General features: G+C 43.8%; 1 protein-coding gene across 3 annotated transcripts; it reads right to left on the bottom strand.

The window, feature by feature from the left end:
• Positions 1-305: 305 nt before the first annotated feature.
• ORAI3 (ORAI calcium release-activated calcium modulator 3) lies at positions 306-24,059 on the bottom strand. 3 transcript variants are annotated; one of them, XR_009155131.1, is made up of 3 exons: positions 23,410-24,059; positions 2,827-4,203; positions 306-1,736 (listed from the first exon to the last, which is right to left on the bottom strand). XR_009155131.1 is itself a non-coding variant. In XM_058183519.1 (3 exons), exons 2-3 carry the CDS (start codon positions 7,237-7,239, stop codon positions 3,634-3,636), a joined length of 681 nt encoding a protein of 226 aa, XP_058039502.1. In that variant the 5' UTR covers positions 7,240-7,553; positions 14,933-15,754; the 3' UTR covers positions 306-3,633. The 3 variants fall into 3 exon arrangements, 2 of the variants coding, with proteins under 2 accessions (XP_058039502.1, XP_058039501.1); XM_058183519.1 differs by lacking the exon at positions 23,410-24,059 and adding exons at positions 7,129-7,553; positions 14,933-15,754 and having other exon boundaries at positions 306-4,203; XM_058183518.1 differs by having other exon boundaries at positions 306-4,203.
• Between the last annotated feature and the right edge of the window lie 485 nt (positions 24,060-24,544).

Here is a 24,544-nt window from a genome sequence, read left to right as displayed (position 1 = left end):
TCCTATACACAATCCCATGTAATAAAATCTGAGCATGTCGAGGATGTTAGTGCAAAAGTTGGGTTAAAGAACGCTAATGATCTACCTTTCTAAATGCAGGGATACCTGTTGGGGAAGTCATGATATATGCAGACCTTGTAATAACCCTGGGAGTGACATATTATTTAATTTCAGCCTATTATTTTAATAATTTGACTTAGACAAACTTCAATTTTTTTCTTTAAAAACATTTTATTTTAAATATATATATATATATATATATATATATATATATATATATATATATATATATATAAACATGCCCCTATTGGCAGCCGCCGTCCTTAATTAATAAAAATGAGTCTGAAAATACATGGTAAAGCGTGTACCAAGCTCTTAATTGTGTACCATTCACAAGTGTAAAAACTCTAACTCTGCATGATTAAGATGTAAACCACTTTAGCCCCTCAGATGCATTGGACTACAAAACTTATGATCATTCCAACTCAGAGTTAAGGAAGCTGTGTTCCAGTGCATTCAGATGAAGCCAGGCTACACAAGGCTGATGCAAACTGAACTGGTTTCCCTAATACTTTTAAAAGCCAAGCTCTGAGACGTACAAGTAATTGAGCTGGCCTCGTTAAGACTAAATTCATTTTTTAACAGGAAAGTAAAGCATTGCTTGATATAAGAAAGTGTTGAATATTTAGCAGCTGCTGTACTTCAAATATTTTTAGCAGTATCCCCAGCCAACTTCCATGCATTTTCTTCTCATTACTGCTTGCATGATCTAGCACTCTTGCTTTTCCACCTCGGCAACTTTTTAAATGCATGGACTTCTTCAACCCCCAGAATTGAAAAATTCACCCTCCCATGCTGGCTGAGGAATTCTGGGAGTTAAAGTCCATGCATCTTAAAAGTTGCCAAGGTTGAGAAACACTGACTTCCAGCTCCTGGGAATGTCAACTGGGCTTTCTGTACATCTAATTCTGTTTCGATCCCCCTCCCCATCTTCCTACACACACATCTTGAAGTTGCGTTTTTCTTTTCCAATAAAACAGCTGTAGAATCCATGATAGAGAAAGAAAGGGTTATTTTTATCCATTCAAAAATCTCTTTTTAAAAAAAATTTGCATTTATATCCCGCCCTTCTCCGAAGACTCAGGGCGGCTTACACTATGTTAAGCAATAGTCTTCATCCATTTGTATATTATATACAAAGTCAACTTATTGCCCCCAACAATTCTGGGTCCTCATTTTACTTACCTTATAAAGGATGGAAGGCTGAGTCAACCTTGGGCCTGGTGGGACTTGAACCTGCAGTAATTGCAAGCAGCTGCTGTTAATAACAGACTGCATTAGTCTGTTGAGCCACCAGAGGCCCTTTCTCATCTTCCCAAATTATCTCCAACTACTTTGCTTCCCAAAAAATAACCAATGGGTCCATGTGGCTCCTAATCCTGAGGAAGCAGAACTCTTAAAGGAGAACATCTGAGCATTCCTGAAGAGATGAACAGCTGAAGACTGAAGGCTTAAGCTGCTCCACTTCCTGTTCAGCAGGAAACCTGCTTCCACTGTGGCCGTTCTGTTGGATAAAGGCCCATATGTACGTCTTGTGATATATTTCATAGAGAGCTGCCTGTGATATCTTGTTCTAACGTTCTTACTTCAGGCACTGCCTTCTAGAATGTGGCATTTCCTGTCTACAACTGCCGCTCTCAGCATCTTCATCCATGAGATAAGATTCTGGTCCACATCTGTGCAGGACAGGAAGTTGAGGAAGATGGAGAGGGAGAAGATTGGTTTTAACATTCAGTGGCTCTCCCCACCAAGGACTGAGACCAAATCTGTTCTTGAAAGAAAACACAGCAGGCAAGCAAAATTCCACCCAAATCCCCAAATTCCTAAATTGGTGTTAGATTTATTTAACTTCTACCACATCCCAATAGTCTGCTTCCTCCTCTGGAAAAATACCCCAAGTAATGAAGCCATCTCCCAGTGGAGCCAAGCAGTCTGTCCTGCCCTCCCCCAGATACTGTGTGACCTTGTCTCTATAAATAAGGATCTCTCGGGAGGGGCCGACAATTTATGACTGGGGGCAGAGCACATATATGGGGATAATATGCACATCTCAGGAATGCCTAGGTCAGAAGTCCAACTTTCTGTACTGACCCCAATTCTGACAATGATCCAAAACTGATGCCAAGTTTCCATAGAGGTAAGCAAACAAGCATTTGAGGAATGGCATAGCCTGCATGCAAGAATTTGGCTACAGCACAGTGTCCTCCATCCTAGTCCCTTCCAGATGTGCTAGATCAGTGTTGGTAAACCTTTTCGGCGCCAAGTGCTGAAATGGGAGTGCGCGCGTGTGCATGCCAGAAATGGAAGAGCAGCTGTCCAGTGCGCATGCACGCACCGGGAAGATGATCTGGTTTCTGGTGCACGCATGCGCACCAGCCACCTGGTCTTCCTGTTTCTGGCACGCATGGACATGCGAAGACCAGCTGGCCAGTGCACATGTGCACACCAGAAACCAGATGATCATCTTCACAGCATGCGCACCAGGCAGTTGCTCTTCCAGTTTCCAGCACTCCCGCGCATGTGAAAACCACCCAGCTACTATGCCAGAACCCAGAAGAACAACGGAGAACAGCTCGCATGCCCGGAGAAATGGCTCTGGGTGCCACGTCCGGCACACATGCCATAGGTTCACCATCACGGTGCTAGATCAAACGCTCTGCCTGGGAATGTTGGATTCAGGGCATCCCAAGAAGGGTGGGCAGGGGAAGGGACCAACTGGAAGAATTGCATTTACAATGCCGAATCAAAGATGCAAGTACTTCTTACCCCCTTTGAGCATCCAAGGCCAGGCCTTCTGGAGACTCAGCGACTTTCCGTCAAACTGATGAAAAGGTTTGGTATTAGGCATATTTTCAGATTGTCCAACAAGCAGCAAGGGGAACTGCACAGTGAAAGCTGAAGAGGACGCCAGCTTGAGAACGTCAGGGCTAATTAGGCCACAATGTTAGACCTCTTTCTTGGCACCTAGCAGCTCGAACACCTGTTCAAAAGTTAGCCCAACCAATCTTGGTTGGTGAACTCTACCATTCCATATATACAAAGATGAGAAAAGAAGCAAAATGGACTGCAAATGAACAGACTGCACTAACCTTTTCAAACCCACCCATTTTGAAATGTCAGAAACACCAAAGACCTTTTGATTATCTTCTCCAGTTCTGCAGACAAAGTTGAAATCTTACAGGACAAAGTAAAAATCTCACCCCTGGAGAGACTAAAGCTGTCCTTTCTCTCCCCCCCAACAACTGCCTCCTGTAAACATTTTACCATACGATCAAAAATCTACCCAACAGGAAAGTTCCCCAGGGAAGCCTCCCTAGATTTCACTCCCTGCTTTTCAGGAGCAGGTCTATTTCAACAAGTTCTCCTGGTCTTGAAAATTGTCTCCTAGGAAATGCAAACAAATGTTGGGATATTGGAGACTGTGGAGTGACATCAACATCACAGCTTTGGGGTTAAATTCCAACAGTGGCAGTTACATAACAGTTTTTCTGTCGAGACAAAATGATACAACCGACGGCAGGGCCTTTCTCTCTAAAAGTTCACATCGATTGCAGTTCAAGTGAGGCTGCCAACTCACACCACTTGCAGAGATGTGGCTTCTCCGTCCAACTGATATTTGATCTGGTTAAGTTCTTCCAGCTCTTGTTGGTGCCTATCAGTTTTGTGCCCCACCAAGGAGCGGTAGAAATGCAAAGCAAAGATGATGAACACGACGCCAACTGGAACCATAATCACCGTGGAGGCCATGGCAGCGTTCCAGCCAGAGCTGTCTGTAGAGGTTGTGGCGTTACCATCATGGAGCCTTTCTGGCGCGCAGCACTTCCTGCTCGTCGCCATGTTGCCGACAGGCATAAACTTTACCCAGCAAATCAACACCACTTCAGTGAGGAAGAGGAAGATCCCCAAGGCCGTGGAGAAGCCCCAGGCCAGCTCAATATAGTGGTGCATTCGTTCGTGGGGAGACTCGTTGACTGAATTGAGGTTGTGGATGTTACTGACGGCTTCAATATTGGGCAAGATGCAAGTGCTGACCATAAGGGCAAAGAGGTGGACGGCCACCAGCACCGTCGTGCAGGCACTGAAGGCTACCAGCAGCTCCCAAGGGTAGTCATAGTCTTCCAGTTGCACCTCCACCATGGCTACCTGCAGAAGGACAGATTGTTGTAATTTAAAGGAAAATAACCACTGGAGGTCATTCAGTGAACTTCCTGGCTCACTGCAAATGTGAACCCAGCTTTTAATTATTTTTCCCCGCTGTCAACTTGTTTTTAAAAAGCCAAATATCTTGGCGCTGTCTTTATTCCACTTCTTATAGCCCACTATTCTCTAGTTTTACTAATCTTAGTTCAACAGAGCAGATAATTTTGGGGGTGGGTAATGGCAGATTTGAAATTAGAGACCTTCTTGTGAATGTTCAAACCTTCAGTTGGGCTAGGGACATTCACTGGAAAGTAAATAAGGTTTCCCCCCATCACCAGTTTTTCCTTCCACTGTGCCTCCAGATGTTTTTCCTCACCCAAACTACGTTTCAGCTAATTAGATGTAGTGATTAAGGCAGTGTTTCTCAATTTAGCAACCTCAAGATGTGCGGACTTCAACTCCCAGAATTCCCTAGCCAGCCATGTTGGCTGGGGAATTCTGGGAGTTGAGGTCTGCACTTCTCAAAGACGACAAGATTGAGAAATACATCAGGCTAGAGACTAGGAGACCAGGAATTCTAGTCCTGTCATGGACATGAAGTCTTGAGCCAGCCACCATCTTAACCCAAGGAAGAAGGCAATAGTAAACGACTTCTGAAATCTTGCTAAGAAAATTGCAGGGACTAGTTCAGGAAGTTGTCACTGATCAGAAGACATCATAAAAATCAAACAAGTAGAACAAGCCACCTATGTTTGTCTTGGGGTAAAGAGGCTGAATGGTTGGTTTTGCAAAAAGCACTAGAGTGATTAGACTCTATCTATCCACACCCCCTTTTTTTATTTCCATGAATGCAAGACGATCACTGTCATGCTTGGAGACCTTGAATCAACGAAGTAACCAAGATTGGTGCTTTGCTTCGCTGCATGCAACTTCCCTTTCTCTATACATCCTTTTTTTTTAAAAAAAACCAACTCATAATACCAAGGAAGCTTTGTTGTAAACACAGCACAATTTGCCTAACTTTTTTTTTTAACCCACCCTGCTTTGAACTCAGGAGAAGCCACAGGAGCAAAGTTATTCTAACCCTGTTTGTTCAGAAATAATTCCCTGAGAGATCAAGGAGTCCTGCTCCTCAGTAGATCTGTTTAGAAAGCCAGCTTCCAGTTCCTTCCAGAGAGATACACCAGCTTTGTAATGTTTTCTTTTTAAACTATTAAAAGAAAAATGAAAAACATAGCAAGGGCTGAAGGGAAAATGTGTTAGCTACACTCACATTGATTTATGCGATTTATGCTCCCATGTCCAGATCTAAATCAGCCTTGACAACTTTTAACCTTAACAACTTTACATTGGGTGGACTTTAGCTCCCGGATTTCCCCAGCTTGCATGGTTGACTGGGGAATTCTGGGAACTGAACAACTTAAAAGCTGCCAAGTTTGAGACTCCTTCAATCTGGTGCCATCCTGGTTTGATGGCCATCTCTAGCTACCATAGCCTGGATAACAGGAGCTTAAGTTCAAAACATCTGAACCAGAGGTGGGTTTCAGCAGGTTTTGACCAGTTCTGGAGAGCCAGTAGCAGAAATTTTGAGTAATTCGGAGAACTGGTAGAAAAAATTCTGACTGGCCCCGCCCCACCTATTCTCTGCCTCCCAATTCCCAGCTGATCGGGAGGAAATGGAGATTTTGCAGTAACCTTCCCCTGGATTGGGGAAGGAATGGAGATTTTACAGTATCCTTCCCCTGGAATAGGGTGGGAATGGAGATTTTACAGTATCCTTCCCATGCCACGCCCACAGAAGCAGTAGTAAAAAAATTTGAAACCCACCACTGATCTGACCAGTTAACTTATTTAGGTAAGCATCTCTCTCTTCCTCTCTCTCCCTCTCTTTCTCCTTCTCTCACTTTCTCTCTCATCCACATCTACACATGAAGTCCTCAGTGGGGGCCGTTACAGGCAGCCCTTGACTTGGCAACAGTGTTTAGGGATCGTTCAAAGTTACAACAGCACTGAAAAAAAGTGACTTACGACCATTTTTCACACTAATGACCATTGCAACATCCTCGTGATCATGTGATCAAAATTTAGACACCTGGCAACTGATTCTTATTTATGACCGTAGCAGCATCCCAGGTTGGTGTGATCCCCTTTCTCACAAACAAGCCAATGGGGAAATCAGAAGTCACTTAACCATCTCGAGTTTCCAACTTTACAACTGCAGTGATTCACTTAACAACTCTGGCAAGAAAAGTCATAAAATGGGGCAAAGCTCACTTAAATGTCTACGTTAGCACGGCCCGCAACTATCAGCCCTCAGTTATGCCCTGGCTGCTGGTGTAATGACAGAGGCCCAGCCAAGTTTGATCAAAGCCTGCTGTTTTTAACCCAAACATGCTTTTTTCAGGAAGCAACTGGATTTCCTTGTTTTTTTTTCCTTTGAAGACATTTCACTTTTCATCCAAAAAGCTTCTTCAGCTCTGACAGGATAGTGGGGAATGGAAGGGTTTAATTCCTTCCTTAAGCACCTTTGGGACAACCATGACCTGGCTGAGGAATTCTGGGAGTTGAAGTCCATAAGTCTTAAAGTTGCCAAGGTTGGAGACCCCTGACCTGGATGACTGAGAATCTCTACAAACTCGTTTTAAAGCTTCCTGGGAGCTGCTTAGATCAGGGAACTCCAAACTTGGCAACTTTTGAGACATACTAGGCTGAGGAATTCTGGGAGTCGAAGTCTCCAAGTTTTAAAGTTGCCAAGTTTGGAGAACTCCTGTCTTAGATGATGATCCCAATTCTCTATGAGTTGATTGGAACATGACGCAGAACAACAGTAAATAAATCTCCGCCGGTTGTGTTGCAGATCCACCACCCCTATAGAAATCTCAGCTGCAGAAAGAGGAGAGACCATGTGCAATTTGTCCTGGTGCTTACCTCTACAGCCAAGCATGATCCGTAGTGCCTCTTAAAGCTATTAATCCGCAACTTGGCACATGCACATGAGCGTTCTGCCTGAAGAAAATTGGGGGAGGGGCAGCATCCCATATTCTGGTCTGACTGGTTATAGCTCCAGCTTTGGCTTAAGTTCCAGTTCCTTGGCAGTTTCCCCAGATAATTTGGGGAGGGGGGGAGGAGAGGAGGGAGATGGAAAAGGCGGCTGGCTTTAAGCCTCAGCAAAATGGTTCCCTCCCTCCATCTGATTCAACAGATGGAGACGGGTAAACAGGAGTTTCTTGAAACGGGGAGCCTCTCCAGACCCACAAAAGGAAGTCTCTCCAAGCATTTCGGTGGGTCTCCCAACAAGAAGGAGGTTAATATGTCCCAGGAAAGCGCCCAACTGGAAGCCATGAATCAAGTTACTGGATAGGAGGGGGAAGAGAGACAAGGATGAGCAGTTTATTTTCAAAAAGTGGGCCACAGTTAAATGGAGTAGTGACAGCTGGTTGGCCCAAAGTCTAACAAGGTAGCATGTGCTGCCTGACTGGGGATAAATAAGAAGACTTGAAGGAGAAGGTAGAGGACACCGACTTCACACTCAGTTCCAGGGTGGGAACATAAAGCTCTAGATTTTTTAATGGTGCCCTCCCCAAATCCTAGCATTAAAAACCCCATTTTGGAGTCTCTTCTCTTCTACTTCCTGCTTTGCAAGAGAAACAGGAATCTTCCCCACTGCACAGATGCCTCCGTTTAAAATGTTGGGTGAAAGAACAGGTAATCCCTCGATTTACAACAGTTCATTTAGTGACCGCTCGAAGTTACAACGGAACTAAAAAAAAGTTAACTTTTTCATAGTTGCAACTTTGGCAGAATTCCCAATGATCACTTGATCAAAATTCAGATGCTTGGCAACGGGTTCATACTTAGGCCAGTGGCTGTGTCCCAGGGTCACGTGCTCCCCTTTTGCGACCTTCTGGCAATGGGGAAAGCGAGATTTACTTAACAGCCGAGTTACTGACTTAACAACTGCAGTGATTCACTTAACAAGTGGCAAAAAAGTTCAAAAATGGGGAAAAACTCACTTAACCAATGTTTCACTTAATAACAGAAATTTTGGCCTCAATTGCCCTTAATCGTACTTTGAAGGCCACCTGTAATGATATCAGAAGACGAGTGTTTCTCAACCTAAGGCACTTAAGATGGGTGGACTCCCAGAATTCATGCTGGCTGGGGAATTCTGGGAGTTGAAGTCTGTCCATCTTAAAGTGGCTAAGGTTGAAAAATGCTACACTAGACTTTTTTTTTTCTAAGAATTTGAAAATCTGGCCCTTCGGCTACCTACCATGTTTTAGGAATGACCCAGATGACAATCTCATCAGTAGGTTGTAGTTTAGCTTCATCAACTTTATTACAACTAGCCTTGTGGTGCAACCAAAACAATCTGGAACTGAACACACTCAAAACCGTAGAAATGGTGGTAGACTTTAGGAGAAACCCTTCCATACTTCCACCTCTCACAATACTAGACAACACAGTATCAACAGTAGAAACCTTTAAATTTCTAGGTTCTATCATATTGCAAGCTTTAAAATGGACAGTTAACATCAAAAACATCATCAAAAAAGGACAACAAAGAATGTTCTTTCTGCGCCAACTCAGTAAGCTCAAACTGCCCAAGGAGCTGCTGATTCAATTCTACAGAGGAATTATTGAGTCTGTCATTTGCACCTCTATAACTGTCTGGTTCGATTCTGCAACCCAACAAGAAAGACACAGACTTCAGAGGATAATTAGAACTGCAGAAAAAATAATTGCTACCAACCTGCCTTCCATTGAGGACCTTTATACTGCACGAATCAAGAAGAGGGCCGTGAAAATATTTAGAGATCCCTCACATCCAGGACATGAACTGTTTCAACTCCTACCCTCAAAACGTCCCTATAGAGCACTGCACACCAGAACAACTAGACACAAGAACAGTTTTTTCTCGAAGGCCATCGCTCTGCTAAACAAATAATTCCCTCAACACTGTCAAACTATTTACTAAATCTGCACTACTATTAATCTTCTCATCGTTCCCATCACCAATCTCTTTCCACTTATGACTGTATGACTGTAATTTTGTTGCTGGCAATCCTTATGATTTATATTGATATATTGACCATCATTTGTGTTGTAAATGTTGTACCTTGATGAAGGTATCTTTTCTTTTATGTACACTGATAGTATATGCACCAAGACAAATTCCTTGTGTGTCCAATCACACTTGGCCAATAAAAAATTCAATTCTATTCTATTCTATTAAGATGTTCCATTCTGAGAGCAACTGGGTGAAAAATGCAGTTCAGTTCCCAGAGGGACTTTGACAAACATTCCAATTTTGGCTCCTATAAACCCTGACGGGCCTCCTGCCAGTAGCGGCCTCTATTCCCAGAGACTGAAAGCTGCCTCATATTTCTCTCATTTCTATTTTTTGCAGTTGCTTTTAAAGATACAATCCTATTTTCTGAAACCTAGGGCTGCCTTGTTAAAAAAATAGTCATTGACTTACAGCCACAATTGAGGCCAACATTTTTGTTGCTGAGTGAGACAGTTGTTAAGTGAGTTTTGTCCCATTTTACAGGCTTTCTTGCCACCGTGGTTAAGTGGAATCACACCAGTTGTTAAGTTAGTAACACGGTTGTTAAGTGAATCTGGCTTCCTCACTGATTTTTCTTGTCAGAAGGTCACAATGGGTGATCACATGACCTGGGGGCACTGCGACCCTCCTAAATATGAACTGATTGCCAAGCGTCTGAATTTTGGTCACGTGATAATGGGGATGCTGCAACAGTCGTAAGTGTGAAAAAGGTCGTAAGTCACTTTTTTCAGTGCCGTTGTGACTTTGAACAGTCACTGAACTAATTGTTGTAAATCAAGGACTATAAGAGGTTCTTTCTGGATCACCATATATGATCCCATTATACTCCATCAGCATCCTAGCACACCTCCAGGTGTGTGGAATCTGCTGAGAAATACAATTTTTGAAGAGAAGGACTAAGGGCGACATGACAGCAATGTTCCAATATCTCAGGGGCTGCCACAAAGAAGAGGGAGTCAAGCTATTCTCCAAAGCACCTGAAGGCAGGACAAGAAGCAGTGGGTGGAAACTAATCAAGGAGAGAAGCAACTTAGAACTATGGAGAAATTTCCCGACACTTAGAACAATCTATAAGTGGAACAACTTGCCTGCAGAAGTCATGAATGCTCCAACACGGGAAATTTTTAAGAAAATGTTAGATAGCCATTTGTCTGAAATGGTGTAGAGTTTCCTGCCTGGGCAGGGGGTTGGACTACAAGACCTCCAAGGTCCCTTCCAACTCTGTTATTCTGACTATACCAGGAGACATTATTTCTCCAAATTATTGTATTTTTCGGAGTATAAGACGCACTTCCACTCCTCCCCCTGAAGAGGCTGAAATGGGTGCATCTTGTACTCCGAATCAAAGCATTTTTTTCAGCCCTTACGAGGCGCTAGCAAATAAAAATCTCCGTGCTTTGCCTACTTTTCTCATTGCTCCTGCCTCTCCGCTGTGCTTAATGAGGCGCTAGCAAGTGAAGCGATCTTCGGAGCTTCACCTGCTTTTCTCATTGCTTCTCTCTCCAAAAATCAGCTGTGCTTTAGAAGCTGCTTTTTATCTCCAAGCGAGGATAAAAAGCAAGCATGCACTCGCAAAACCAGCAAACTAATGTGCTGAAGCTGACCAGACTAAAGAAGCTAGCCAGATTACCTCGTAGGCAGATTTCCCCCCCCCCTATTTTTCTCCCCAAAAACTAAGCTGCGTCTTATACTTCAGTGCATCCTATACTCCGAAAAATACGGTAAGTCCTGCGGGCTAACCTATTTTCAAAGTCTGTAGGGGCTGTTTTCTCTCAGTAGGTTGAATGAGAAATCTCTCTCCACATGTTCTGTAGGATTTCCACTCTTCAACAGTCCTAGACTCTGAGGCAGGATTCAGGCCAACAACAGAGAAGATCAACAACAACTCAGTATATTGTTGCTGGTTTCTCTAAACCAGTGATTATCAGCCTTAGCCACTTTAAGAGATGTGGACTTCGACACCCAAAATTCCTCAACCAGCATGCATGCTGGCTGGGGAATTCTGGGAGTTGAAGTCCACATATCCTAAAGTTGCCAAGATGGAGAAACACTGCTTTAAAATATACAAATTGGAGCTCTGGTAGAGGAACTCTGGCAGCTTGCTTGAACCGAAGTGAAATGAGAATTTACAGTATTTTTCCCTTCCTTAAAATGCCACTTTCCCCCAATTATATATATTTTTGGGAGATAAAAAACATACACACATTTCCAAAACAGAAATTGTTGATTCTGGAACAGGCCTTGCGACCAGTTCAATATTCAGCCTGAGCTCCCTGTTGCTTTGGTTTCCAACAACTAAGATCAGACAGTTTTTGCCTTAAGGTCTGGCAAGGTATGTGGCAAGGCTTCTAAAGAGTTGTTTGATCCCACCCTTCCTGCAAGAAATTATGGGCAGTATCCAATGACCCACCCGCATTTTGTAATCCCAAACAACAACCAAGTGAGGTACTTTATGCTGGGCTGAATGTCAACCTCCAGGTCACTCAGCTGCCCTCACAACTGGATTTGAACTTGTTTCAAGGTTGGTTATAAGTGGGGCACCCACTTATAAATATTTGGAATAAATAAATAAAGTTGGTCAGCAATCCAACCAGTCAGAACTCTTAAGCTTTTAGCTTTACCTCTGGATGTACAGACTTCAATTCCCAGAATTCCCCTATTAGCAGGGCTGTTTCTAAGAATTCTGGGAGGTGAAGTCCCCATATTTGGAGGGCACTAAGACTGGGAAAAGGCTGCTCTACCTGCTGTCCCTCGCTCTCTATGATGAAAATAAAGCAATGCATATTAAAAACTAATCTGATGAAGCTACACAGGATCACTATATGGGTGAAAGAAAATGTATTTGATACAGGGCTCTGTAGAAGCAGGACACACATACTCATACACACAAGTATTTACACCTAATAAATAATTTACTAATTTACACACACACATGTATTTACATCTAATAAAAGAATTAAAATTCCTTAATAGGTATGGATTTATGCAGTAGCATAAAATCCAGCAGTTTAAATAATAAATATTTAACATACATATGTTTGTATGTAACATGTCTATGTATGTGTTATGTATGTGTATACTTTTTAGAGTAGGCAAAAGAATTTCATTTTTAATGTGTGCCAATCTGGCCACAGAAAAGATGACAACCTTATCTTGTCTTATTTTACATATACACATATACATATTTACATACATGCATATACACACACATACATACACAGTTCTCAAATTACAACTGTTCATTTAATGACCATTTGAAGTTACAGCGGCACTAAAAAAACTGGCTTATGACCGATCCTCACACTATGACTGTTGAAGCATCCCCATGGTCATATGTTCAAAATTCAGGCATTTGAAAACAGGCAGGTATTTAACAACTGCAGTGATTTGCTTAACAGCCTTGACAAAAGGTCGTAAAATTGGGTGCAATTCACTTAAATTCTGGTCCCAATTATGGTCATGAGTCAAGGACTATAGGTAGTCAATCATATCTGAGGTCCCCCAGCTGGTTTTTATGTCTAAAAGAGGGTGGCTGGGTTACTTAAGAACTGCAGCCTAAATCCATCAGAAGAGTGCCAGGTTAAGGGGAGCTGTCCTAGGAAACAGTATTCCAAATCCAGCAAACAGATAGAGGAGGCTGAGCCCCCAATTGGCAGGAGAAAGCGAAGCATAGGGGTTAACATGCAACCTCATATTTACAGTAGTGGCCAAAATTATGGAAATTTTTTGGGAAAAGCATTTTTGAGGTTTGATGACTAATAACCACTTTTTTGGGGGAGTTTCAAGATAATCATATTCCACTGCTAGAATGGCCTGGGAATAGCCCAGACCTTCACCCAACTGAAAATCTATGGAGCCGACTAAAGAAACTTGTTAGTCAGAAACAACCCAGCAAGAAAACCCAGTTAATAGAAGATATCATTCAATCTTAGTTTCACATTACAACAGCTGCAGAACTAAAAGACTTGGTTCACTCCATGGGAAGACGTTGTAAGGCTAAATGTTTACCCAACTAAGTATTAACTGACATGATAATTTTTGTATATCTCATTTTTGCTACGTGTTTTACTTTTCTTTACTGTAAGTGCTATTCTAATAGCAAATCCTTCATAAAAGTTATTGCATTGCATTCTTGATTAAATTATCTTTCCATTGATATATAATTTTATGGTGCTACTCCGAAAAAAAGTGATGTTGTTAGCTAGTTTTAGAAAATACACTTTTCCCAAAAGGTTTCCACAATTTTGGCCACTAGTCTCTGTCTGTCTGTCTGTATTTATTTATTTATTTAGGAGATTTATATTGCCATTTATGGCGACTCAAGGCGGCTTACAAGAATATAAAAACATCATATAAAAACGATAAAACTAATAAGAGAGAATCCTATAATAAATTAATAAAATAATATAATAAAATAACCCCCTGCCCTGGCAACAGCACATCATACGAGCCACTTAATGGCCTCTATCCTGCTCTGTGTTCCCTAGGTACGCTGGCTGAACCAGGTCTTCAGCACCTTCTGGAAGAATGTCAGAGTGGGGGCCATTCTAATCTAGGGGGGGGAGATGTTCCAGAGAGAGGGAGCCACCAGGGAGAAGGCTCTTCTTCTGAGTCTCACCAGGTGTATCTCCCTAGGGCATTGTTAGCAGATTGGAGCTTAGAGATTTGTCGATGAAGATTCTCAGTCATCCAGGTAAAGTTATCTGAATGTTGTGTCATGCCAACTTCTTTTCTTGTTGGTCCAAAACATTTCACTGCTTTTCCAAGTAGCTTCCTCAGCCTGATCAAGTTGGTTAGGGAGGATTCCATAAATGTCTTCCAGGGTAAGAAATGAAACCTCCCTAGAGAACACCTATGGGGTCCACCCAGGGCCTCTGGTGGCTCAGCAGACTAAGTCTGTCTGTTATTAACACAGCTGCTTGCAATTACTGCAAGTTCAAGTCCCACCAGGCCCAAGGTTGACTCAGCCTTCCATCCTTTATAAGGTAGGTAAAATGAGGACCCAGATTGTTGGGGGCAATAAAAGTTGATTTTGTATATAATATACAAATGGATGAAGACTATTGCTTAACACTGTATAAGCCGCCCTGAGTCTTCAGAGAAGGGCGGGATATAAATTCAAATAAAAAAAGGTGTGAAATCCAGAAGGTTCTGACAGGTTCTGGAGAACCGGTAGCAGAAATTTTGAGTAGTTTGGAGAACCGGCAAATACCAGCTCTGGCTGGCCCCAGAGTGGGGTGGGAATGGAGATTTTGCAATATCCTTCCCCTAGGAGTGAGGTGGGAATGGAGATTTTGCAGTATCCTTCCCCTGTCACGCCCACCAAGCCATGCCACGCCCACCAAGCCACACTCACATAACACGGTAGTAAAAAAATTTGGATTTCACCACTGGGTCCACCTAATCAACTTGCTCAGGCTGAAGACGCTACTTGGATAAGCAGCGAAATATTTTGGACCCATAAGAAGAGACATCCAGTTGACAAGATTGGAGTTTCTTAGCCTCCAAATTTGGCTCCTCTGGCCAAGGATGAGAAGAGAACCTACTTACACCTACTCTGTTTCCCCCCAAATAAAGCATCCCCTGATAATAAGCCCCATTGGGCTTTTGAGCGCATGGCAATAAGGCCAAGCACTTATTTCAGGATTCAAAAAAATATACCTAAGACAGGGTCTTATTTTTGGGGAAACACAGGTAATCCCAATCCGATGAGTGAGATGGTAGCGGAGATGGGTACAACCCAGGATTGCAGGAGGAGAAGCAAATACAAGATCATCGAATTCAGGAAGCAAGTAATTGATTGGGTGGTTCGTGCAACACCCAGCAGTGGAAATCCAGGCACATCCCTCGGATACCAACAGCGGGAAGAAGACACATCAAAGGTTTTATCATCAAGGCTGTTTCTGTTTCCATGATCTCCTAGGAAGAGCATCACAGCAAGCAGGAAGACCAGCCTCATCCCTCTCACCAGCTGAAGGTGCGGCTGCAAGAGACGTTTCTTTACCCTTCCTGTAGATCTGAAGAAAAGAGGAAAACCGCCCCCCCCCTAATATAATAGCCAGAGAAAAAAGACATGCTGCGTTGGCTGGGATCTGAATATCTTTTCAAAGCCACCTTTGATCTAACAATTATTTTTGGTGGGGGGGGGAAGGGAAGATAACAGCACTTCTTTTTTTCCCCTTTTCATACAACCACGTCCAGTTTTTCAAAGATTCCGTGGACTTCTCTGCAGTTTTCTTGGCAAGGTTTTTCAGAAGTTGTTTGCTGTTTCTTCAGGTTGAGAGAAAGTGACTGGGCCAAGGTCCCCTTCCTGGCTTTTATACCTAAGGTAGGATTAGAATTCATGGTCTCCTGGTTTCTAGCCCTGATGCCTTAATCGCTAGACCGAACAGCACATTACCTTTGACCATATATGGAGCATAACGGTCTCCGAGGAACACAAGGAACACAATTCCCTTCTGAACAACATAAATTCTCTTTCTCAGGGTTGCATCATTCCAAACCCTCTGTGCATTTAAAAATAAAATATAGCCACACTCATGTTTTTGCCAACAATGAGGTATTTTCTGTTCCAGCAGGATTGATAAATTAAATCTGTCCCGCTGCCTATCCAGTTAGAACCAATATGTTAGAACCATATTTAAGACTTCTGGAGAAATTGCTGGGAAAATACTACTTTACCCCAAGGAGTATATGTAATTAATTAACTGTGGCCCAAATTATGGCTTTTTAGCTATCACTGCCAAATTAGAAGCATTTTCAATCTTGGGAAGGCTGTGGAAGATTCCAAGACCTGGAAGAAACACTAGAAAGTTGGTCAAAATGTAGACAAATATAAAGTTTTATTCTCTTGAAATGTTTTCACATCTGTACAAATTCCTTTTCTCCAGTTTTGTCATTGTAATCACCTATTTGGTGACACCAGGAAGGCAGTTTCCTAGCTCCCATAATTGCTACTTATTTGAATTTTTTTTAAAAAAAAAACACAAAACACTTTAGATCAGGATTTTTTTCTTCTTCTTCTGCCTGTTAAAGAAGCTTTTGAATCTCTAAATCAGTGTTTTTCAAACTTTTAAGAAGTGTGGACTTCAACTCCCAGAATCCCCCAGCTAGCATGCCAAACATATTAAAGCTACCAAAATTCTGATCTAGATAAATGGAAGAGGCATTTGTTGCTATTAAAAAAAATCAACAGCAAGTGAACAGGTAGTCCTCAATTTATGACCACAATTGAGCCCAAAATTTATGTTGCTAAGGGAAACGTTTGTGAGTTTTACCCCATTTTACAACTTTTCTTGCCACAGTTGTTAACTGAATCATTGCAATGGTTAAGTCAGTAATACAGCTGTTAAGTGAATCTGGCTTCTCCGTTGTCAGAAGGTCGCAAAAGCAGATCACATGACCCCAGAACGCTACAACCATTATAAATATGAATCAGTTGCCAAGCATTTGAATTTTGAGTATATGACCATGGGGATTTTGCAGTGGTCGTTAAGTGTGAAAAAGGTCATGTCACTTTTTCAATGATATTGTAACTTTAAACAATTGCTTAACCCAATGTAAGCTGCCCTGAGTCTTCGGAGAAGGGTGGGATATAAATTAAAAAAAAAAAAGGGGGGGTCACTAAATGAACTGTTGTAAGTTGAGGACTACCTCAACTTACAACAGTTCATTTAGTGACCCCCTTTTTTTTGTGGTTAAAAAAATCAAATATGCTTTGAGGGAAAAATAATTCAGGAGACTACTGTGTTCTAGCTAGACCTGTTTTTTCAGAGCTGGAAATAGAAATAGTAATAGAAATAATTGGGATGGGATAGGATAGGATGGGATCAGGAGTGAAATGCTACCGGTTCTTACCGGTTCAGGTGAACCGGAAGTAATAAAAGCTACCGTTTTGGGTGAACCGGTAGTTAAAAAAAAGCTGTGCCACACGATTTATATTCCTCCTTTCTAGCGAATATAAATCATGCACCACAGCTGTTCCCCCCACCGTTGTTCTACTTACCTTCAAATGGCTTATTTTCCTGTGTGAAGCACATGTTTGGTGAGCGCTGTGCATGCGCACACATACAGCATGCATTTAGCACGCACTGCAGATGTTCACGCAGCATGCATTTGGCACACATGTGCATGCATAGCTCACATTTGGCACACAGCGTGCATACGCAGGCAGCGAACCAGTGGCAACCCATGGAGGATTTCGCCACTGGATAGGATAGGATAGGATAGGATAGGATAGGATAGGATAGGATAGGATAGGATAGGATAGGAAAGAAAACAGAGTTGGAAGGGAATTTCGATGTCTTCTAGCCCAACCCCCTGCTTAGGCAGGAAACCCTATACTTAAAAACTTGAAGAGCCATTTCGACCCATTTCCCACAAAAAAGAAAACACCGGGAGCCACAAAACCCTTCCTGTACTTGACTATTTCCTAAGCAGCCACAGAACTAGCATATGTAGTTGAATTAAACGTTCTCTTTTCTTCTGAAATTTTTCTTTTCTTGGATTTATTCATGGCTGGCCTACCAGGGGTTGAAAAGCTCAATAAATCGCGTGCCAGTGGGTGTCGCACATATTTTGAGTGACAGGGAGCCACAGCAGAAGAGTGAAAGAGCCATATGCGGCACCAGAGCCGCAGGTTGCTGACCTCTGCCCTATACCATTTCAGTCAAATGGTTGCCCAATCTGTTCTTAAAAACATCCAGTGTTCACCTACCAGCTGAAACTGGTAGGATAAATGGCAACCTATTCAATTAGCTTTCTAAAACTCTAAAGCAACTTTCCCTCCATTTTGGTTCCTAATGAATGATGCAGGAAAACAAGAAACCAAAACCCTGATTAATTTCCTTCATCTGCCGTCCAGCTCAGCAACCGATTGTAATCAGACAAGCTGTGTCATTAAACACAGTGAAAAACTGATTGCTTCAGGCGGCAGGTGTTAGCAGGAACAGCGATGTCAGCCTTCAATATTCTCCTGATCATTCCAGGCCTTCCCTTCTACTAGAGCCCAAAGCTCTGCTTCACATCAAGCCGCCCTTATAGCCTGCGAAATTACCCTTCTGTGTTGGGTGTGGCCCCAAATGCGGAAATATAAGGCTCTCAGCATGTCTGGCCTGGAGAAAGGAAACTTCTTATTTTTGCTTCAGGCCACCTCTGTCTTGGTCACCATATTATACAAAAAGGTTGTTGAGACTCTGAGCAACTAAAATGATTCAGGGCCTGGAAACTAAAACATGTGAAGAAAGATTGCAGGAATTGGGACACAGCTAGTCTAGAGAAAAGAAGGACTAGGCCAGGGGTCAGCAACCTGTGGCTATGGAGCCGCATGTGGCTCTTTCACCCCTCTGCTGCGGCTCCCTGTCATTCAAAACATATGTCTCAACCGCCAATATGCGACACCCGCTGGCATGTGAATTATTGAGCTTTACAACCCTTGGTAGGCCAGCCATGGATAAATCCAAGAAAAGAAAAGTTTCAGAAGAAAACAGAACATTTAATTCAACTACATATGCTAGTTCTGTGGTCAGGCACAGGAAGGGTTATGTGGCTCCCAGTGTTTCCTTTTTTGTGGGAAACGGGTCCAAATGGCTCTTTGAATGTTTAAGGTTGCAAACCCCTGGACTAGGGGATGACATGATAGCAGTGTTCCAATATCTCACGAGCTGCCACAAAGAAGAATGGATCAAGCTATTCTCCAAAGCACCTGAGGGTAGAACAAGAAGCAGTGGACGGAAACTAATCAAGGAGAGAAGCAACCTAGAACTAAGAAGGAATTTCCTGACAGAACAATTAATCAGTGGAACAACTTGCCTCCAGAAGTTGTGAATGTTCCAACACTGGAGGTTTTTAAGAAGAGATTGGACAGGCATTTGTCTGAAATAGGGTTTCCTGCCTAAGCAGAGGGTTGGACTAGAAGACCCCCCAAGGTCCTTTCCAGCTCTATTCTCTGGTCCCAGTTTTCCACCTAACCCAGCTAATAGGACTATTACAAAAAAAAAAAAAAAAAGGAGTGGGTGTAAAACCTTATCGGTGAATTTGAGTCCTCCCAGAAGAAAGGAGGGACAAAAGTAAATTAAAATATACTGAATACCGAAATTGTGGCAAAAGAAATGATCTACATGGGCTTTAGGCAAAAGATCCTCTGATGTCCAAATTTTATTTATTTATTTGCAAAATTAATTGGCCATTCATCTTATGCACGATAACGCTGGGTGGCCTACAATCTTAAGAATATAAAAACTATGCAAAAGACAGGGGGAAAATACTGTATTTATCGGCCACAGATAGCAATCCTACATACAGGTAATCCTCGACTTACTATCACAATTGAGCCCAACATTTCTGTTGGTTAAGTGAGACATTTGTTAAGGGAGTTTTGCCCCATTTTACGACCTCTCTTGCACAGCTGCTAAGTGAATCAACCAGAGTTGACGAGTTACCACCCGATTGTTAAGTGAATCTGGCTTCCCCATTGACTTTGCTTGTCAGAAGGTCACAGAAAATGATCACATGATCCTGGGACACAGCAAAGGTCATAAATACGAACCAGTTTCCAAGCATCACGTGACCCTAGGGATGTTTCAAAGGTCGTAAGTCTGACAGATGGTCATAAGTCACCTTTTTTCAGTAGCGTCGTAACTTTGAACAGTCAATAAATGAGCTGTTGTAAGTCGAGGACTATCTGCATTCTCAGAAGGCACAGCATAGCCACTGCTAGCATGCCAAGACGGTTGGACAGTGGACGGTTGCAGGGGAAGATTCTCTGTACAGCTAGTCCTCAACTTAAAAACATTCATTTAACGACCGCTCACGGTTACCGTGACACTGAAAGTGTGGCTTATGACCAGTCCTTGAATTTACAACCATAGCAGCATCTCCAAGGTCAGTTGATCAAAATTCAGGGACTTGGCAATCCACACGTATTTACAACGCTTGCAGTGTCCTGGGCTCACGATGGAGGCAACCAGTGCAGCCAGTTTCGACAGGCAAAAGCAATGGGGGGAAGGAGCCAGATTCACTTAACGACCACATGATTCGCTTTACAACTGCAGTGATTCACTTAATAACTATGCACACACTCAGAGGATAATGGGGCTTACGACATTAGCAGAAGCCTAGCACTCCAGAATTAATGTGCGGAGGGATTGAGCACCGTGCAACGAAAGAGCAAAAAAAGTTTCTGCAAACGAGCTCTTCCCTTTTCAAAAAGTCTTCCGTGGCAGCATCAAATAACTTAGCTTTTGGCCCTGAGAAGTGGGAAAGTAGCAGTAAAGAGAAAGCAAAGTATCTGGGCCTTCATCAGTGGTAGTGGTGAATTTCCTAGTGTGTTTTAAAATTGGTTTATCAGTTTTCCTTTTTGTTTTTGAAAACAAAGCAAGGCCTATTTTAAGGTCTGTAAATAAACAATAGAATAGAATAGAATTTTTTTTAATTGGCCAAGTGTGATTGGAAACACAAGGAATTTGTCTTGGTGAATAGCTGGGGGTGGGTGAGGGTGGGGCAGAGGTGGGTTTCAATAGGTTCTGACCAGTTCTGGAGAACCGGTAGCGGAAATTTTGAGTAGTTCGGAGAACCGGCAGTAAAAATTCTGACTGGCCCCGCCCCCATCTATTCTTTGCCTCCCAAGTCCCAGCTGATGGGGGGGAAATGGGGATTTTGCAGTAACCTTCTCCTGGATTGGAGAGGGAATGGAGATTTTACAGTAGCCTTCCCCTGTCACGTCCACCAAGCCACACTCACCAAGCCATGCCACGCCTACCAAGCCACACCCACAGAACCAGTAGTAAAAAAATTTGAAACCCGCCACTGGGTTGGGGGTCTCAAAAGGTAGAGAAAGTTAAAGCCCCTTAATCCAACACATCTTCCTCCTCCTATATTCCCTACAATCACAACCCTGTGAGGTGGGTCAGGCTGAGAGAGGTGGGGGGGGGTACTGGCCCAAAGTTTCCTAAACTGGCTTTATTTTATAGCTAAAGTAGAACTTGAACTTACAATAGAATAGAATTGAATAGAATTTTTATTGGCCAAGTGTGATTGGACACACAAGGAATTTGTCTTGGTGCATATGCTCTCAGTGTACATAAAAGAAAAGATACGTTCATCAAGGTACAACATTTACAACACAATCTCCTGCTTTCTAGCTTGCAGCATTTACCATTAGACCAGGGGTCAGCAACTGCGGCTGTGGAGCCGCTTCAGGCCACCTCTGTCTTTCTCACCATATTATAAAAAAAAGTTGTTGAGACTCTGAGCAACTAAGATGATTCAGGGACTGGAAACTAAAACATGTGAAGAAAGATTGCAGGAATTGGGACTCAGCTAGTCTAGAGAAAAGAAGGACTAGGCTAGGGGTCAGCAACCTGTGGCTCTGGAGCCGAATGTGGCTCTTTCACCCCTCTGCTGCGGCTACCTGTCATTCAAAATATGTGTCACAACCACCAATGTGCGACACCCACCAGCACACGATTTATTGAGCTTTTCAACCCCTACTAGTCCAGCCATGAATAAATCCAAGAAAAGAAAAGTTTCAGAAGAAAAGAGAACGTTTAATTCAACTACAAATGCTAGTTCTGTGGCTGCTCAGGAAATAGTCAAGCACAGGGAGAGTTTTGTGGCTCCTGGTTTTTTCTTTTTTGTGGAAAATGGGTCCAAATGGCTCTTCGAGTGTTTAAGGTTGAAGACCCCTGCATTAGACCAAATTGGCTCTTGGATGGCTTTTTTATATCGTTTCTTAAATTTCAGATAGTTTTTAATTATGGCAAGCTGCCCAGAGTCATGAATTTGAGAGGAGTGGGCCACATAAATTGAAATAATAAATACAGTATCCAGAAAGGTTGGGCTGACATATTTGGGCACCCCGAACTTTATAGAGAGATTCAGACTACGTACCCGAAAGTAGCCTTTTCCCAAGCAAAATGCTCTTGGAAGTTTTGGACTATAATACCCATCATTTTAGCCAGCTATATTGTGGACCATGGGATCCGCACACCAAAGCTTTTTGAAAAGCATGCCTGGGTTGGGAAAAGTCAGAAAGGAGCCTGGAAACTGCACATGGCAAACGCTTCTATCCCACAGCCATATTTTAAGGCGATGTGAAGTCAACCTCAGACACTTTAAGGCATGTGGACTTCAATTCCCAGAATTCCCCTGGGAATTGAAGTCAGCACGTCTTAAAATAGCCAAAGTTAACACAATGTTTTATGGCTTACAGAAGATGCCACAAGGCTGTTCACGAGGGGAACCACTGGACTGAGCCACAGGAAGAAAAACAGTTCTGAACACTTTTGCAAAGCTCAGGTTTTCTCCCAGTCATGAAACCTGCTTCCAATTTCGCACCCCTTTGGGGAAAGAAAGCATATAGATTCAGAAAAATCCTGAGCCTGCTTTGATGATCAAGATTAGCCAGTCTTGGATTGATCTGCTTGGGTCAGATAAAAAAAAAAAAAGCACTGACTTCTAAAAAATTAGATTGGGGTCACCAGAGGCATTCACCATTGGAGGAAAAGCAACGGAAAGGGGTATTATCTGGAGTGGGAAGAAAGGCCCAGAGATGCCTGGAAGGAATTTCCCCCCCCCACTTCCTTTTGCAGGAAATAAGGAATGTGTGAAATGCGCACGCATTTTCTACCAGCAGTACCCACAGATGGTCCTTGATTACAACAGTTCATTTAGTGACCATTTGAAGTTACAACATCACTGAAAGAAGGGACCATTTTTCTCTCCATGACAGCATCTCCAGGGTTACATGATCAAAATTCAGATGCTTGGCCACTGACTCACATTTATGACGGCTGCAGTATCCCAGGGCCATGTCATCACTTTCTGCAACCTTGTGACAAGCAAAGTCAACAGGGGGATCAAGATTCACTGAACAGCCCTATTATTAATTTAACAAGGGCTGTGAGTGATTCGCTTAGCAACTGCAGGAGAAAGGACCTCAAATGGGACAAGCAAACGTCTCACTTAGCGACAGAAATGTGGGGCTCGGTTTTGATCGTAACACAGAGGATTTGCCTAGATTTGTCTGCGATGCGCCCGCAAGGCAGATGGACGAGGGCAGCGCGGACCACCGGGTAGAGCGAACCCAGCCTTTCCCCCCCTCCGGACGGCAGACGCTTCCCTCTGGTGTCCCCACTCACCATGGCAAAGCCGGACAGCAGAGCCGAAGTGCGGCTGGAGGCTTTCAGCTTGGCCCGGCTGAGATAAAGCCGCCGCCAATTCAGGGCGTGAAGCGAGTGCTGGTTGGCGCTCATCAGTTCCAGGTAACTTCGCCGGACAAATTCCCGGTAAGTGGCGGAGACGCCCAGCGGCTCAGACGACTCGGGGTTCAGCGGCTCCCTTTCCCCTTCCGCGCCTTCGCCCTCCGGCGCCTCGGCTCCCCCGCTGGGTTTCATCGGAGCTGCAGAGGAAGGCAGGCGGGCGGGCGGCTGGCAAGCACCGAGGGGCGGCAGGCAGGGGCGCGCCCGCCTCTGCCCGCCGGGCCGAGCAAGCAAGACACGGACTGACCGACCCCGCGGGGAAAGCGAGCCGAGCGCGGGGACCGGGAGAAGAAGAGCGGGGGTCCCCGGAGACGGCTCACCTTCCGGGCGAGGCCAAAAGCAAATTGCACGGAGGACGCGAATGGGGGAAGCAGATCCCGAAGGATCGGAGCTGGCGGAGAGCGCCCGAACACCGGCGGGGAAAGGAGGGAGATTCCGCCGAGGAAAGCGAAGCCCGGACGCGGAGCAGCGCCGGGGGAAAAGTTGCGATTCGCGCACGGGCGGCTGCGCTGCTGGGTGGAGCGAGGGAGGGAGGGAGGGAGGCCGGACCGACAGACGGGGCGGGCGGGGAGAAGCCGTGGGGAGTTTGCTCTGGGGCTTAAAGGGGAAGCGGCGAGGAAAGAGGGGCGGCGGCCGCCAGCCAAGGAAGGCGCTTCTCCGCTAGGTTGCTTAGCTGGACGCAGCCAAAGTGCAACATGTCTGTTTGGGAAGCTGAGCAGGTTGGTGGGGACTTGGATCAAAGACCACCAGGCGATCCCTGGGATGCAGGCCAGGGAGGTAAACAGCGAACACAGCCAAAGCAAACAATCTGGCAAAAGGTGGTGCCAAATCACTTTTGAACAGCGTGACAGGAACACTCTTTTTGTCCCAAAGGTGCTTTTTCAAGAGGCAACCGGAATTTCTGGTTGTTTTTTTCTTGAAGACCTTTGGTTTCTCATCCAAGAAGCTGAAGAAGCTTCTTGGAGGAGAAGCGAAAAGTCTTCCAAGAAGAACAAAACAAAATTAAAAAATAATA

This window comes from Ahaetulla prasina, chromosome 4 (genome assembly GCF_028640845.1).
Source record: "Ahaetulla prasina isolate Xishuangbanna chromosome 4, ASM2864084v1, whole genome shotgun sequence".
Classification (NCBI taxonomy): Eukaryota; Metazoa; Chordata; class Lepidosauria; order Squamata; family Colubridae; genus Ahaetulla; species Ahaetulla prasina.
The sequence above is the reverse complement of the archived record's forward strand: the minus strand, read 5'-3'. Positions and strand labels throughout refer to the sequence as shown.